Source organism: Vanessa cardui, chromosome 8 (assembly GCF_905220365.1).
Source record: "Vanessa cardui chromosome 8, ilVanCard2.1, whole genome shotgun sequence".
NCBI classification, from domain to species: Eukaryota; Metazoa; Arthropoda; class Insecta; order Lepidoptera; family Nymphalidae; genus Vanessa; species Vanessa cardui.
In genome coordinates, this window is record NC_061130.1 from 3,754,431 (window position 1) to 3,771,027 (window position 16,597).

At 32.7% G+C, this 16,597-nt stretch overlaps 1 protein-coding gene across 2 annotated transcripts in view; it reads left to right on the plus strand.

Annotated features, from left to right (window-relative positions):
- LOC124531918 (serine/threonine-protein phosphatase 6 regulatory ankyrin repeat subunit B) overlaps positions 1-16,597 on the plus strand; it is a 62,352-nt gene that overhangs the window by 22,340 nt on the left and 23,415 nt on the right. For both annotated transcript variants that reach the window (XM_047106489.1, XM_047106488.1), the window contains exons 2-4: positions 3,249-3,350; positions 13,555-13,656; positions 15,916-16,032. In XM_047106489.1, the coding sequence (XP_046962445.1) occupies positions 3,249-3,350; positions 13,555-13,656; positions 15,916-16,032 (321 nt within the window). The remainder of the gene's footprint in view (positions 1-3,248; positions 3,351-13,554; positions 13,657-15,915; positions 16,033-16,597) is intronic.

The following is a 16,597-nucleotide window of genomic DNA, read 5'->3' on the forward strand; positions in this document are numbered from 1 at the left end:
AATCTTTTTCATTCTCATTTATTACATTTGGTGTTATTTCCACCACGTTCCTGCAGTGCGGAATGATGTGCAGATTTTCTAAAGATGATTACGTTTTCCGTTTTCTGGTCTATTATACATACATATATATTAGGTATTGTAAACTGTAAGTAATAAGTAAAAATTAAACAAAAAATTAGTCGAGATGGCCCAGTGGTTAGAACGCGTGCATCTTAACCGAAGATTGCGGGTTCAAACCCAGGCAAGCACCGCTGATTCATGTGCTTAATTTGTCTTTATAATTCATCTCGTGTTCAGCGGTGAAGGAACACTACGTGAGGAAACCTGCATGTGACAAATTTCATAGAAATTTTCCCACGTGTGTATTCCACCAACCCGCATTGGAACAGCGTGGTGGAATATGTTCCAAACCTTCTCCTCAAAAGGAGAGGAGGCCTTTAGTCCAGCAGTGGGAATTTACAGGCTGTTGTTGTTTGTTGTAAACAAAAAATCTTTTTAAGAAGGCTTTTATTTAAATGCCCTAAAAAGAAGGAAATAAATTTTTACTAACTAATTTTAACTGTCGACTTATAGCATATATACACAATTCATAAAATCATAAAATCTTGTCTAGTGATACCCATATTGTAGAAATCCATTAAAAATTACCGTTCCTCCATCTTGGATCGTCCGCCATACTGAATTTAGAATGACGTCACATAATCGTGTGTTGCCCAATCCAATCTAAAGGTTCAAAATTTCAGCTTAAATAGTTGAGAGTATCTGCTACAAAATCGGGTTGCAATCCAAATCCTTACATACATACATTAGAAGTTAAATAAAAGCTTTTAAAAAATACTTATAAATAATTACAATTTTAATCTTAAAGTATTTCTTTGATGACAGTGAAAGCATCTTCGTAAAATTATTTATTCAATATCACTAATGTTGCTATATTATAGTTACAATACCACCTACCGTTCGCATTTAACTAATGCGAATGTAAGTATTTATAGGTAACAATATTACGAACTAATAACATTTAACTTTTCGTATTAATTTTGTGTTTAAGTATTGTTTTCAGAATAATTCTGTACTAATCTTTTTGCTAGTTTTCTAGGTACCCGCCCACTATATATTCAACGACCAAACAGCAATATTTAGTATGATTGTATTCCAATTTGAATGAGTCTGTGTGCCTACAACTACACGTTATTTTCCAAAGTTTGTGACGCATTGGTAAAATAAGTAACAATTTATAACAGATTCTTAAAGCATCAATGTCTGCAGTAGTGACTTGTCATCAGGTCTATTATTTATTCAGATTTTTAACCCCCCCCCCCCCACCATTTTATATTTTTGATACACTATAAGATAAATATACATTAAGTAGGTAGGTATTATTTTTATTAAAATGTGAAGTTTATTTTTTTTCTGTTTGTTTGCTAAAGGATATTAGTGAACTAAATACTTTATAAATAATAACCGACCTTGGGAATAAAACGACTTAACGGGCCGATTCAAATTATATTGTCACGTTATTACGAACAATAATAATTATTTTTTATCTTAGAAGAAAATAATCCCACTGAGTTCCATGTGTCGGTTATTTTTCTTCTGTTCTGATCAGATGCAACACAGTCTTGAATTATTAACATCACATAACAAAGAAAAATACTTTAACAAGAAAATTTTTATGCATTATTGCCAATGATGTTCTATTAAACAGATATGTCATTAACGCGCAAAAAGTGAAGACTAGAAAACGTCTTAATTGGGACGTTTGCCTTTAGTCGTATTCATCGTAATTATGCCAGTAATACGTTATAATGCATCATAACTATGTAGTAATACGTTTTGCGTAATTGAAACATCTAGTTATCCCTTTTACTTATTGTTTTTATCAAGCTATCCTTTTTACTTGTAAAGAAATGTAAAATAAACGGTCCCCGGCGCGGCACACTTTTTTCTGTTGTTTAGTATGGGTATAACATATCTGTTTATTAGAATATCATTGATTATTGCATAAACCTTATCTCCACAAATATAGTACAAAATTAAAAACAAATATTAATTAAATAAAAAAGTTTTAATCGATATTATATTCACTCGATTAATTCATAGTATTTAAGGATCAAGATCGCTTTTAATCGTATATGAAATGTAAGGAAATAATTTAAAAAAAGCAAGCTAATGCTTTTTAAATGCTTATTATAATTATTTAAAATCACGCTCAACTCGAAATAAATTGTCTTAAGTGGTCCGCTATTATAAACCCATTATAGTGTCACAGTACACGTGGCACGCGAATTTATAATTCCGCAAACTAATTAAATTACAAGAAACTCAACTGTGCATTTCTAAAACAATCACCCATAAACTTGCTAATAGTAGCAGATATATGTATAGATGAATTGAGGTGGTCCTATGTCATTTTAATCGAAGATTTCGGGTTCAAATTCTGGCAAACATCACTACATTTTGATGTCTTTATTTTGTTTTAAGCACATTATTCTTTTGTTTGGTGGTGAAGGAAAACACTAAGGAAATCTGCATATGTTTGAATATATTTTGATATTATATTTTCAGCACTTCTATCCCGTATTGATAATGCATCGTGGTACACACAATCTTGTTGCCGAGAGGAAACGACGCCTGTATCTGTGGGATAATTACAAGTTGCAACTAGATTTTCTAGATTCCTTCTCAATATTTTTAACCGATTATTATAACATTATAATTTTTTTTATGGTATAGTTTGGCAGACGAGCATATGGGCCACCTGATGGTAAGTGGTCACTATTACCCATAGACAATGACGCTGTAAGAAATATTAACTATTCCTTAAATCGTCAATGCGCCACTAACGTTGGGAACTAAGATGTTATGTCCCTCGTGCCTGTAGTTACATTGGCTCACTCACCTTTCAAACCGGAACACAACAATACTGAGTACTGTTGTTTGGCGGTAGAATAACTAATGAGTGGGTGGTACCTATCCAGACTGGCTTGCACAAAGCCCTACCACCAAGTAAATGAAATAAATTATATACTGAAACAAAGACTATTAGTTCTTGTTCAAATTATTTGATAAATAAAGTTGTTAACAATTTAACACTTATGTAAACAAATGAAAAAATCAAATTATAGATTCTACTAAACTGAATGTGGAACACTGGTTCGGAATGTAGATCTCTTTTCCTTATATAAATTTTGTAGTCTATTTTTAATTTATTTTGATATCAATTATATGTAATTGCCTTGTTTCAGACAACCGGTATGACACCCCTCATGTACGCTGTGAAGGATAACCGCACGTCGTTCGTCGAGCGACTCATTGAACTCGGTTCGGACGTCGGAGCGAGGAATAATGTAAGTTAATCTATAAAGCAAGTTGCTACGAATTGTACGAAACTCCACCGCTAAGCTGTAAAAGGGGGTAGGAAGTTTCATTTTCTGTGAGCCGCATGTTCAGTTGGTATATTTTCAATGGTTAGAGATCTACCAAAAGAATAACTGTAGATTAAAATAAATGTTTATATTACAAAACACATTAAAAGGGGTCTCAGGTCAGTCAATTAAATACTGTAATTACTTTCTCTAATTATAATATATTATAACACTATATGTTTGTATCCTCGTTGAGCGCTCAGACAAGAATGCCTGTTGTTATACAGCCGTTCTCAACTATGATCAAAACATCGCTGTGATTGGCTAACGCTTCTGATTGGCTATCGCACATTTATTCAAATTAACATCCAATAATCGAAATTTTAATTGATCGGATAATAATCCAAGGTTTTACATATATATATGCCAAATACATAACCATTCTCACAAGTATTTCGATCCGAACCTTACAATATTTACAGTGATTTATAATAATCAGCTACAAGTAGATGGAATTATATAATATTTTAATGTAACATAGAACTTTTTATAAATATTGGGAGTATCATATATATTTTCTATTTACATGGTGACAATTAACAATAATAACTCTTTATTAAGAAATTACCATGTTGCCTTATTTTTATGTTATTTATTCGTGTTTACTCAAATAATTAACAAATGACACATTATCAAAATAGTAATTTTCACACTCTATCTTAGTATCTTAGTTTGATGTTTGAAATATTTTAAAACATAAACGAATTCCATCTTTTTTTTCCATTTGTCTGCAAATCTGACATTTGTTTGTTATTCAATTATACTTGTTACTATAAGTTGTATGTGATATGATGATTCAATTGAATACAATTTTAGACGTTGCTTCAATAATTAATACAGAATATACAATAGCTGAAAATGTCCCGTGCTGATGTATTTGATATTTTAAAGATTGTAATTTTGTAATTTACTGTATTAGTGCCAAATTTTGTTTCAATTAGTAGAATGACAAAACAACATCGTAACGTCAGGTTAATGGTAAGAAATATCGTAAAAGCCTGTAAACTCCCATTATTGAGATAAGGCCTCCTCTTCCGTTAAGGAGAGGGTTTGGAACATATTCCACCACGCTGTTTCAATGCGGGTTGGTGGAATTCACATGTGGCAGAATTTCGATGAAATTAGACACATGCAGGTTTCCTCACGACGTTCTCCTCCACCGCCGAGCACGAGATGAATTATAAACACAAATTAAACACATACATAGTGGTGCTTGCCTGGGTTTGAACCCGCAATCATCGGTTAAGATGCACACGTTCTAACCACTGAACCATCTCAGTTCAGAAATATTGATCATATAGTAAATCGTCAATTTATCCGCAAACTTGACCACTAGAATGTCATCCCTTCCTTTCCATCAGTCTTTTTAACTGTATTTACACTGGCTCACTCATACTACTCAGAAAAGAGTTTATTTTTTGTTAAAATTCTTAATAAACTTTACATTTAACTATAAAATATTTAAAATAGTAAACACATCTCTAAAAATGAGTTGACGTCATTACATTATTATAATGTGCTATTTTTATACACGGTCTTCGTAAAAATAAAGTTAATTAATAAAATCACAAAGCTCTAACATGGATTTAGGGCAGCACATTAGCAAATGTTATACCTGCCCACAGTTAGATGCCTGATAAGAAACCTGGGCAATTTATAATCATAAGAGGTCACGCTTAATCACGACACACCCACGCTGATCTAGCGGCAACATTAGTATTCATGTTGGACGTTGGACATTGGACGTTGGACATTTGACATTGAATATTGTAGAAACAACAATGAATATAAAAATGATAATTTACGTCAATAGCCCAATGGTTTACGGGTCGCCTAGCGATGTAAAAAGTCGTAGGTCGTAGTCGTAGTCGATTTTGACCTTTTGGGCTATTGTCGTCAACCTAACCTAACACAAGTAATAAGCTTAAAAGAAGAGTAAAATAAAAAAAATAAAACTAATTAAGGATAATAATGCTAAATAAATAAATAAAACTTAACTAAACTCCTTAATTCAGTATGATTAAAATAAAAAATAAGCACGTTATTTCGAAAAATTAAGCTAGTTATTTCGTTACAATCATAGACGTTATCAATAATATTGACTAGAAATTCTCACAGTGTGAGTTAACCCTTATTGACCGACACAATAATACAGAGTTCAGTTATTACCATACTACGATTTGCTTTATACTGTTAATTAAAATACATATTTTCGATGATTCAACAAACTGGAAACATATGTAAATATAGAGTAGTAAAGATTTTGTTTAGCTTTGATAGAATATGAAAATATGTTTTTTTTAATCTTGTTTAACAGCGAAACAATACAGCGTGAGAAATACTGCACTTGTCGAAACTATAAAATACCTACAATATAGTAAGTCTGCAGTTATGGAATATACAGAGTTATTGATAATTCGACGGCTAATACAAATTCCCACCAGCGTCTTTTCTGGTCATTTTATTTCGGCTGCTTTGAAATAAATTCCTAGTTTTTATACATTTTTGGAAAGCTAAGAAAACGGTTGTTTTTAAAATAATCTTCCGAACAAGTTTCGTAACGATTTTTTTAGTTTTTTAGGCATTTTTTGAGGCAAAAAATTAAAAAAAAAATTGAAATCATTTTTCGTCACCCATTTTTAAATTTGGGCTGATAATGATTGTTTAAATATTGAAAAATATCCAGTGTTTATTCGTTTTTTTTTTCAGAAGAAAAAAATAGATTTTATTGAATTTTTTATTTAAATAAATTTTTGAAGTTTTGATTTGAAGAAATTTTGATAAAAGCTAAAAATGTAATAACTCAAAAATGGTTCACTTTTGGATCATGCATAAATTGGTTAAATTTATTGCAAATAGTCACCCCTATCACCTCCTAGCGGATGTACGTCGAATTACCAATAGCCCTGTATAATGTCATATATGTATCTCAAGAATGTTTAATATATTTTGTCTAGTTAATTTGACTAGTGCCCGTTTTAGAGTAAAGTAGCTTAGCAGTTTTTTATGGTCCAATACTCCTTACCCTTCCAAACAAAAACATCTTAAATTGGGTTGAAATAGATATTTTTATTTGCACAATGGTTACATATATATTAAGTATATATTGTACGTGCATATTTTATACCTAATATGTATAAATATACTTCGTCCTCTAATCAAAGGTCGGATGAGTTGACATCGCTTTTTAAGAGATAAGACCGTTTTTGTACATAACTCTGCAATATTTATCTCTGGCTAATATATTATTTTTTTGCGTGAAATACGCGTGATCATATTATTGCATAAATCAAAGGCCCATGTGTGTCTATATGATTTTAGGCCATATATTTATATATAAGTTAAATTAGATGTTGGAAAAAACCATGCAGATTGAAAGTTTTGCTAGCGTGCACCGTGTAGCTAAAATAAAATTTGTTATAACCGTTAAATGTGGACCCGTGCGAAACAGAAACGAGTAACTAGTACGAACCAGTTTGATGATATTTAACGTAAGTGTGAAACATTTTGCAAAAGCCTTCATTACTTGGTGGTAGCTTTATGCTAGCCCGTCTGGGTTCTACACTTCCTCATAAGATCCTTGAGCCAAATAGTTTATGCTAGCTCGTAAGGTACCTACCTAGGCACCTTACTCTTTATATATCCTCGAGCTCAAACCCAGTATTGTTTTGTTCCGGTTTGAATGGCGGTGTAATTACACATAAGGCACAAGGGTCATAACATAGAGAACAAGGTTGGTGGCGCATTGACTCTCTGAGGAATGGTTAAAATTTCCAACAGCGCTATACTCCATTGTAATTGTCCATTGTCTATGCTGCCTATATACAATGTAACTATATCATTCAATAAAGTAAAATCAAATCGAAATATACTTTATTCGAGTAGGCTTTTGCAAGCACTTTTGAATCGTCATTTAACAACAATTTTAAGTGAAGTTATCGCCATTTCTGAAAGTAGATTCTACAGAAAAATGAGGCTTAAGGCAACGAAAACAGTAGTTATAGCATATATTTAATTTTATAGTTTATTCAGCGGTTTTTAAATCGTCTACTGATATCGAAAACAAGTATTGAATAAAATTTGAGTGTAGGTGTACATACGAGTACAGTTATTGACACGGTGCATGATTCGCGTGAGAATTTCGGTACTTGGTATCTTCAGATACAATTGTCTTAATTAACTTTTTATATTGTGTTAGCTGTTCCACACGATTTTACCCACAAATCATTGCAGCGGTTGACAATGTTATATATGTACTGGTAGTTTAAAAAATAAACCAATTCTTAATGTAATATTTGTAGAGATTTGCTAGAAGAAATAGTAAAAATATCGTTTTTATTAACTCTATTGATGATGAACAAAAGAAAACTCTAAACTCAACGTTAAAAAAGATGTACGGGACATTAAATACAGTAAGATTACCTACAGTAGTTATAACTTTTTATATATACGAGAATTGAATAGCCCAATATCTTTTCCAACATTTTTCGAAACAATTCGAAGTGAGTTTTTATAATATAGCTCTACTGGGATAAAATACTTTCTTTATGCTTAATATCAGAGAAATATATTTATAATATAAATTTCTATCTAATTTAATTATTGCCCACGTTTAAAATTGTATCAATTCTTGGGAAAAGAGATTGTTCAAAACTGCACTATTTTCAACCGACTTCCAAACGGAGGAGGTTATCAATTCGTCTGTATTTTTTTTTTTTTTTTTTTTTTTTTTATGTTTGTTACCTCATAACTTTTCACTGGGTGGACCGATTTTGATAATTTTTTTTTGTTTGAAAGGTAGTGCTTCCCGTGGGGTCCCATTTTTTTTATTTTTTTTTCCGATGATGGTATCCATGTGAAAACGACATAAGTCTTAAATTTGCATTATGTATATGCGCGACAAATAGGTGAATAACTGAAAATCACGTTAACCAATTTTGATAATTCTTTTTTTACTATAAAATATATACCTCAAGGGTAATTTGGTGAAAGTTTGGTAAGGTTCTGAGCACAGGATCCATGACAAAGTAACGGAACGGAAGGGAACGGAACAATTCTAAGGAGCACGTTAGCGATACTCAGTCGAATCTTTTATTTATAGGTTATTTGGATATTTGAGTCACCTTCCGTAATGTGGTTATGTTTATGTAATTATCATAGTCGAATATTATAATCAACTAGCTACCCACCCCGGCTTCGCACGGGTGCAATACTGATACTAAATATACTACAGAATTTGTTTATATACGACATCACATCGCAAACTTCTAAAATTATCAGTGTTTCTTTACTATATTGTTCATGTATTATATACAAAAACCTTCCCCTTGAATCACACTATCTTTTAAAAAAAACTGCATCAAAATCCGTTGCGTATATTTAAAGATATAGGGACTGAGAAAGCGACTTTGTTTTATACTATGTAGTGATGGAACTCCTATACGGCTCGCAGTTAGGGTGCGATATGGGGCAGAATTTCTTACTATCTTTAATCAAATTTTGTGTTTGTGATGTGATGTCATATGATGTACGAAATATAGTTGGTCTTTTTCAAAGTTTTTTTGCTGAGTTCGATTACAGCTCTTTCGAGGGATCCTTGTAGTTTACGCCGCGTGACGTATTAAATCCGCATTTTCGAAAGTCTATTTTTGCTTTATTCGCAAGTTTCCTTTGAAATTGTCCTCGAAGTAGTTTCTGACTCATATAAACGGAACGCTTAATCTATCCATATTAAAAAAAAATAGTTAGTCAACATCAGCTTCACTTAAAATCAAAAAATAAATAAAATTTTAACAAAAAGAAAAACCGACTTCAAACAAAACACTATTTTAAAACAAATGAATATGCACGAAAAAGTAATAAAAATAATTGCGTATTCAGCATATTTTTTAGAGTCTTCCTAAGTTAAACGAAATGAAAAATATTAGACTACTTAAAAGTCGATTAACGATTATATCATGTAGTTATAATTATTGTTATATTTGGAGTCGGTGTCAGCCAATAAAACCCTGCAGTATATCTATCAAAAAACAATACGAGAATACTTTAACAAATATGTTTTTTTACAAATTACCTTTTACACAATAATATACTGGATCAATCAAGGGGCTCGTATCGCTTCTTTCTTTTGATTGTTGGGGCAAGGGCACCGTGGCTGACACCGGCTCCAAATATACCAATAACTATAACTACATGATATAATCGTTAATCGACTTTTAAGTAGTCTAATATTTTTCATTTCGTTTAACTTAGGAAGACTCTAAAAAATATGCTGAATACGCAATTATTTTTATTACTTTTTCGTGCATATTCATTTGTTTTAAAATAGTGTTTTGTTTGAAGTCGGTTTTTCTTTTTGTTAAAATTTTATTTATTCTGTTCACACTACGTATATGAATTAAAGTTCAAATGCTCTTTTAAAAACTCGTTTTATTAACAAGCATACAATATTCATAGGTGAATCAATTGTAGAAAAAAAATCAGCACGACAATTAATAATTCCATAAAAAGTAATTCCATCTAAATAATTCAAAAGAAAAATTGACCATTGACATATAACACAAACTATTTTTAAACATAACTATTTTAAAAAGAGAGAATCTATACTTGTATACTAATATTATAAATGTGAAAGTAACTTTGTCTGTCAGTATGTCGCCCTTTCACGATCAAACGATGGAATTTGGTATGAAACAAACTCGAAGTCCAAGGAAGAACATAGTAGGCTTTTTTGGCTAATACATGATCTCCTTAAATGCAAGCGAAGTGACTATTAGTTTAAATAATTAAATATTAGATATCTTTGTATCAAGGCTTGTTCATTCAAAAACAAAAGAATCTGTAGGATTTAATGGAAATTAAAATAGTATTCGTGACACGATTCCACGCGCCACTTGTATATTGCATAATTTTATGTATAATAAATATGTTTTTTTCAGTCTTAATAGTTATAATTAAGCTATTAACTAGTCATTAGATCGCAGCCAACAGGATTTATGCACTTCTCGTTTTAAATTAACTATAAATACACAAATACAAGTGCCGAGATGGTCTAGTGGTTTGAACGCGTGCTCCTTAACTTATGATTGCGGGTTTGTCATCTCATGCTCAGCGGTGCAGGAAAACATCGTGGGGAAATTAGCATATATCTACTTTCAACGAAATTTGGCTACATGTGTCTCCCCCAATCGGCATTAAAGCCTTGAATGTGCTTCAAATATTCTTCTCGAAGGGACAAGAGGCCCAGCGGGGGGAAATTTAGGTGCTAGTAATGTTTCACTAATATATCTATTAAAAGTAGAATTGTATACAAATGTGATATAGCCCGATATTTGATAGTTTATTGACTCAAAAAATTCGAGACAATAGCCCGAAGTTTGATAATTGGCAGGGCTATAGAAGGGACATAAAGTCGAAAGAATACTAGCTGCAGGTGTATATACTTATTACATAAATAAGTTGATGTCGTGTTTATAAAAGTACTTAGTTTCCTTTCATACTTTCGATTATCTTAATGAATTACGAGTAAATCCACTTTAACGCAAAAACAATACAAAAATTACCATACACACCATTTCCATATAAAAATTCATAGAAACCATATAACGGAAACACCGTTATTATTAGAAAAACCTCGTAACCCCTATTCTGAGTATAATCAAGACCGAAACTTACGAGTTTATGAATCACATTTGAATCATAAACCCGTGACATTACGAAAACCGTAACATCTAGTTCACGAGTTGACCGCTAGAGCACGCAACCTGCAAATTACATACTTGAAAATGCGTCTCAAGCTAACCCGAGGTTTTATTATTAAAGTTGTTTGGTAATGTAGTAAAGTAACCGCCTGTAAATTTCCCACTGCTGGGCTAAGGCTTCTTCTCCCTTTAAGGAGAGGTTTTGAAACACATTCCGCCACGCTGTTCCAATGCGGGTTGGTCGCAGAATTTCGATGAAATTAGATACATGCAGTTTTCCTCACGATGTTTTCGTTCACCGCCGAGCACGAGATGAATTATAAACACAAATTAAGCTCATATATATGGTGGTGCTTGCCTGGGTTTGAACCCAAAATTGTCGGTTAAGATGCACGCGTTCTAACCACTGGGTCATCTCAGCTCATAAAGTTATTTAATGGGGAATATTTACCAGGATTTTTATTTTTTTGTCGGTGGAGCTCGATATTTCGACATTATCTACAAATGTTTTGTTCATGAGACTCAAGTGTTCGGGTAGATGTTGATAATGTTAGAAGTGTCCATATCGAACTACCCCCTTTCCCATACGTTTGCTACGTAAACACCCATCACCCATCTATTGTCACTTGTTATATTTGTGTTATTTATTTTACGTTCACTCGACACTTGATCGGTGTTTTAGAGAAAAACTCACCGTATCGGTTCGCGTTTTTTCATATTATTTTTCGAGGCTTTCGAGGATCATAACTTTATTACTGGAAAAAGGGGTGAAAGTGACAATAGTAGTGGTGACCAATGTTTACGCAAATGTAAGAGGCAGGAGGTAGTCCGATATGGGCACTTCTAGCAACAACATATACCCGCAAACTTCAGTATCGTGGACAAGACATTCGTAGATAACGTCGAAATATCGAGCTACGGAAAATAAAAAAATAAAAATAACCATGTTAATTTGAAATCTCCAGCTATATTTGCTCCTTCCAATTATATCTAATGGAGATTGCTATCACGCGATGCACCTGTGTTTAATTCGAGTCAATCTTGTAACACGGGAACAGGGGGGGACTGGCGTGCGTCGAGAACGGCTTGACACGAACGTGATGGTGAGAAAATTGCGCTTCTTTGTTGATAAGTGTAGTAGAATATCTATATGTACTAATATTTTATATGAGAAACTAACTTTGTGGCTCTTACTCTTTCAAGGCATAAGCACTAAAGATTCAATTAAATTAACTTGGTGTTTTGTGCAAACCCGCCTGGGTAGGTACCACCCATTCATCAGATAATCTACCGCTAAACAACAGTACGCAGTATTGTTGTGTTCCGGTTTGAAGGGTGAGTGAGCCAGTGTAACTACAGGCACATATAGCATCTCAAGGTTGTTGGTGGTTTATTAACGATATAAGGAATAGTTACTATTTCTTACAGCGTCATTGTCTATGGGTGATGCTGATCATTTACCATCAGGTGGCTCATATGCTCGTACGCCAAGCTATTCCATAAAAAATGAAAGAGAGTAATTGAACTCAAAGGAACATAAGCTACTTTTTCATGCCTACTATCTCTTTACGTGATCTACTATGCTCTTTATCTCTCGATTTAGTGAGCGAAGCCGCGAGCGAGAAATAGTATGATAAAATAAGTAAATTTTTGTCTTGCGTTGGTCACGTTTTTTAGTTTTTAAATTTCGAACTAAAATTGATACACATATCGAAAATATGTGGTATCACTATCTAGTGGTGAAATAACTAAGATTTCTTTCTTCTTGAAAATAATATTCGGAGTTAATTCTGTATCGCAATCTCGCTGCTGAAATGCGAGAACAGGAATAAAAAAAGAAAAAAGTTTTTTGAGATAGAAAATTAGTTCCTTAATTAGTTCTAAGAGTTCTTCCTAAATGGATGCGGCACAATTATAAAAAGTATAAAATATTCTGACACCAAAAAATAATAAACAATAAATAAGGTGCAAAAAAAGATTAGAAAATTTATCAAAATGAGATTTGATAAGAAATTCCATTTAGCTTCCAAGTTGAGTTCCAAAAGCCTATTCTAATGACGGGAGTGTGTGAGAATATTTTCGATGCATGAATATTTAACCATCAAGAAGATATATGTATGTAAAAAAAATCCAAAAATGCGTGCATCTTAACCGATGATTGCGGGTTCAAACCCAGGCAAGCACCACTATATGTATGAGCTTAATTTGTGTTTATGTGATATGTGAGGAAATCTGTATGAGTCTAATTTCATAGAAAATCTACCACATGTGCATTCCACCAACCCGCATTGGAACAACGTGGTGAGATATGTTCCAAACCTTCATCACAAAAGGAAGAAGCGGCCTTAGCCCAGCAGTGGGATACTTACAGGCTGTTGTTGTTGTACAATGAAATGTTGATTAATATTGATGTATTTGTTTCACAGGACAACTACAATGTGCTTCATATATCCGCCATGTATTCACGGGAGGACATCGTCAAACTCTTGCTGTCGAAACGAGGAGTAGATCCTTTCGCTACAGGAGGGGTGAGCGAATCCATTTATTTATCGTTTATATGTGAATTGTTTGAATAAGAGAATGATAGTGAGCTGAGATGGCCCTGTGGTTAGAACGCGTGCATCTTAACCGATGATTGCGGGTTCAAACAGGCAAGCACCACTATATATATGTGCTTAATTTGTGTTTATAATTCATATCGTGCTCGGCGGTGAAGGAAAACATCGTGAGGAAACCTGCATGTGTCTAATTTCATCGAAATTCTGCCTCATGTGCATTCCACTAACCCGCATTGGAACAGCGTGGTGGAATATGTTCCAAAGATCTTCATAATGGAAGGCCTTATCTCAGAAATGGGAAATGTACAGGCTGTTACTTTACTTTTTTTTTAAGAGGAAGATTTATATTATGTTCCAAAGTACGCATTACAGGATTGATTGGCAATTTTGAAATCATAACAACCAAAAATAATTCAAAATAAATTAGTTCTTCTGCCTTATATATTAACGTACTCTTACATAATCGTGCATTTGCGATATGGCCTTTTTGATAAGACGTGGATTTTAATCGAAGAAAGTCAATTTAACGACACTATTGAATTTTCATGTACCTCATTTGTTTTTTAATTTATCTAGTATTTAAAAATACAATACCTTGCAAATAAATAACTTGTTCAGGAAGAGATAAGAGGCTCTTTGTCAAGTATTGCGACGTTTAAAAGCCATTTCTTTTTCACATCGGTTTTAAGTTGATATCATTTATTTTAAAACACGTAAATATTATTCAATATAGAGCTTGAGATGACCAAATAAAATATATAAATTTAAATTGAATTAATTGAATTAAAATTTACGATTGAAATTGTATCATTTCGGTGACATTATATTTTTAAAGGATCATAAAAATCTTTCAAATGAACCCTCTGTTATTACCGTTGTTGTATTACTGATTTTTATTGCAAAATATAGTAAATCTCATTCACGTGGAACTTTAATATGAGAAGGTATTTTACGATAAGTACTATAGTTTCAGAACGATCATAGACTAAAAGACTATAAAATGAAATCAAATCTAAATATTCTTTATTCGAAAAAGCTCATAAAATCATTTTTGGATCGTCATGATACAGCATTGATGTATTGTCTTAAATATAAAGCTACCACTGGTTTGGAAAGTAGATTCAAATGTAAAGAATCGCCTAGGTAAACGGACAACGCAGCCTAGACTATAAATTATAAGGGAAAACTTTGTATGAGAGTATCCCATAATGTTTACAGATATATTAGATACGTCAAACTAACCACTTTAAAAAAATAGGAGCAAGTACAATACAGACAGTCCAGCACAGTATAAACAGCGCGGTTGTTTAGAGCTGGTTTAAATTATATTATCTAGAAAACCATTGGAGTGTACCGTTTTATTAACGTAATTATGAAGAGAGGACGAACTCCGTTTAAGATGTTTCATTAGCTAAATAAGTGGTCATGTAAGAGTCATTGTACGATATTTCAACAATTTACATGATATTTTATTAAAAGTAGACTTACAGTAATAATGAGGAAGTGAGAGCATTTAAATAAAACTAGTTATAACGGATTTTAATCGCGTATATTAATTATTTTGGACATCCCGACGTTTCGAGCACTTTACAGCGTTCGTCGTCACGGGTAGACTGACCACGAACCTACAGTCTACCCGGGATGTCCAAAATAATTAATATACGCGATTAAAATCCGTTATAACTAGTTTTATTTAAATGTGTAATAATCGCGAAAATTTAAGACAACATGAAGTGAGAGCACTTGGTGATCAAAAATGATTGATATTGATAATGATGATTAATATATTATAACATTACACCCGACCCGACTCTTGATTTCACTTGATTGAAATTTTTTATCATTTTTCAGAGTAGATATAATTATATAATAAAATAACTCTCGGCTCTTCTCTACTACAATATAAATCTATTCTACATATAAATCTTGACCACCTCCGTGGTCGAATGGTGTGTACACCGGTTTTCATAGGTACGCCACTCCGAGGTCCCAGGTTCGATTCCCAGCCAAGTCGATGTAGAAAAAGTTGATTAGTTTTCTTTGTCTTGGGTCTGGGTGTTTGTGGTACCGTCGTTACTTCTGATTCTCCATAACACAAGTGCTTTAGCTACTTACATTGGGATCAGAGTAATGTATGTTATGTTGTTTCATATTATATTAATCTTCCTCTTCAATTTCTATGATTATTGATTGAACTTTTATTAATAAAATGTATTCTATCTTATGTAGAGTCGTCAACAAACAGCGGTACATTTAGTAGCAAGCAGACAAACAGGAACAGCTACCAGCATCCTCCGAGCGCTACTCGCAGCCGCCGGCAAAGATATAAGGCTACGAACGGATGGTGTAAGTTATATCATTTAGTCTTTACTAACGACTCGGCTTCGCGCGTGTGCAATGATATAACATCACAGTGGAAACTTCTAAAATTATCAGTGTTCCTTACGATATTATCCATGTATTATATATAAAAACCTTCTTCTCGAATCACTCTATCTATTAAAATAAACCGTATCAAAATCCGTTGTGATTTCAGCATACATATGGATAAAGGGACAGAGAAAGCGACCTTGTTTTATTGATAAGCAAAAAAAGATATTAAAAAATAATTTTATATTTACATGATAGAGTTTTATATCAATGCATGTCTATTTTCATTTGTTATCAAACGCACCAAACTCAAACTCAAATTCCTTTATTCAATATAGACGCATATTACACTATCTTATTGATGGTCGAATTAAACACATACACATATGTTTAAATTTAGTACATCTTTATTGGATGGTTACTTTACAACAGCCTAAATAAGGAGTGTAATGCTTTAATGTATTAATGTATGTCTGTGTACGTTTCTATAAGCCACCATAGCTTTTAAAGACCTCTACAGCCTATGACATGATGAGTACAT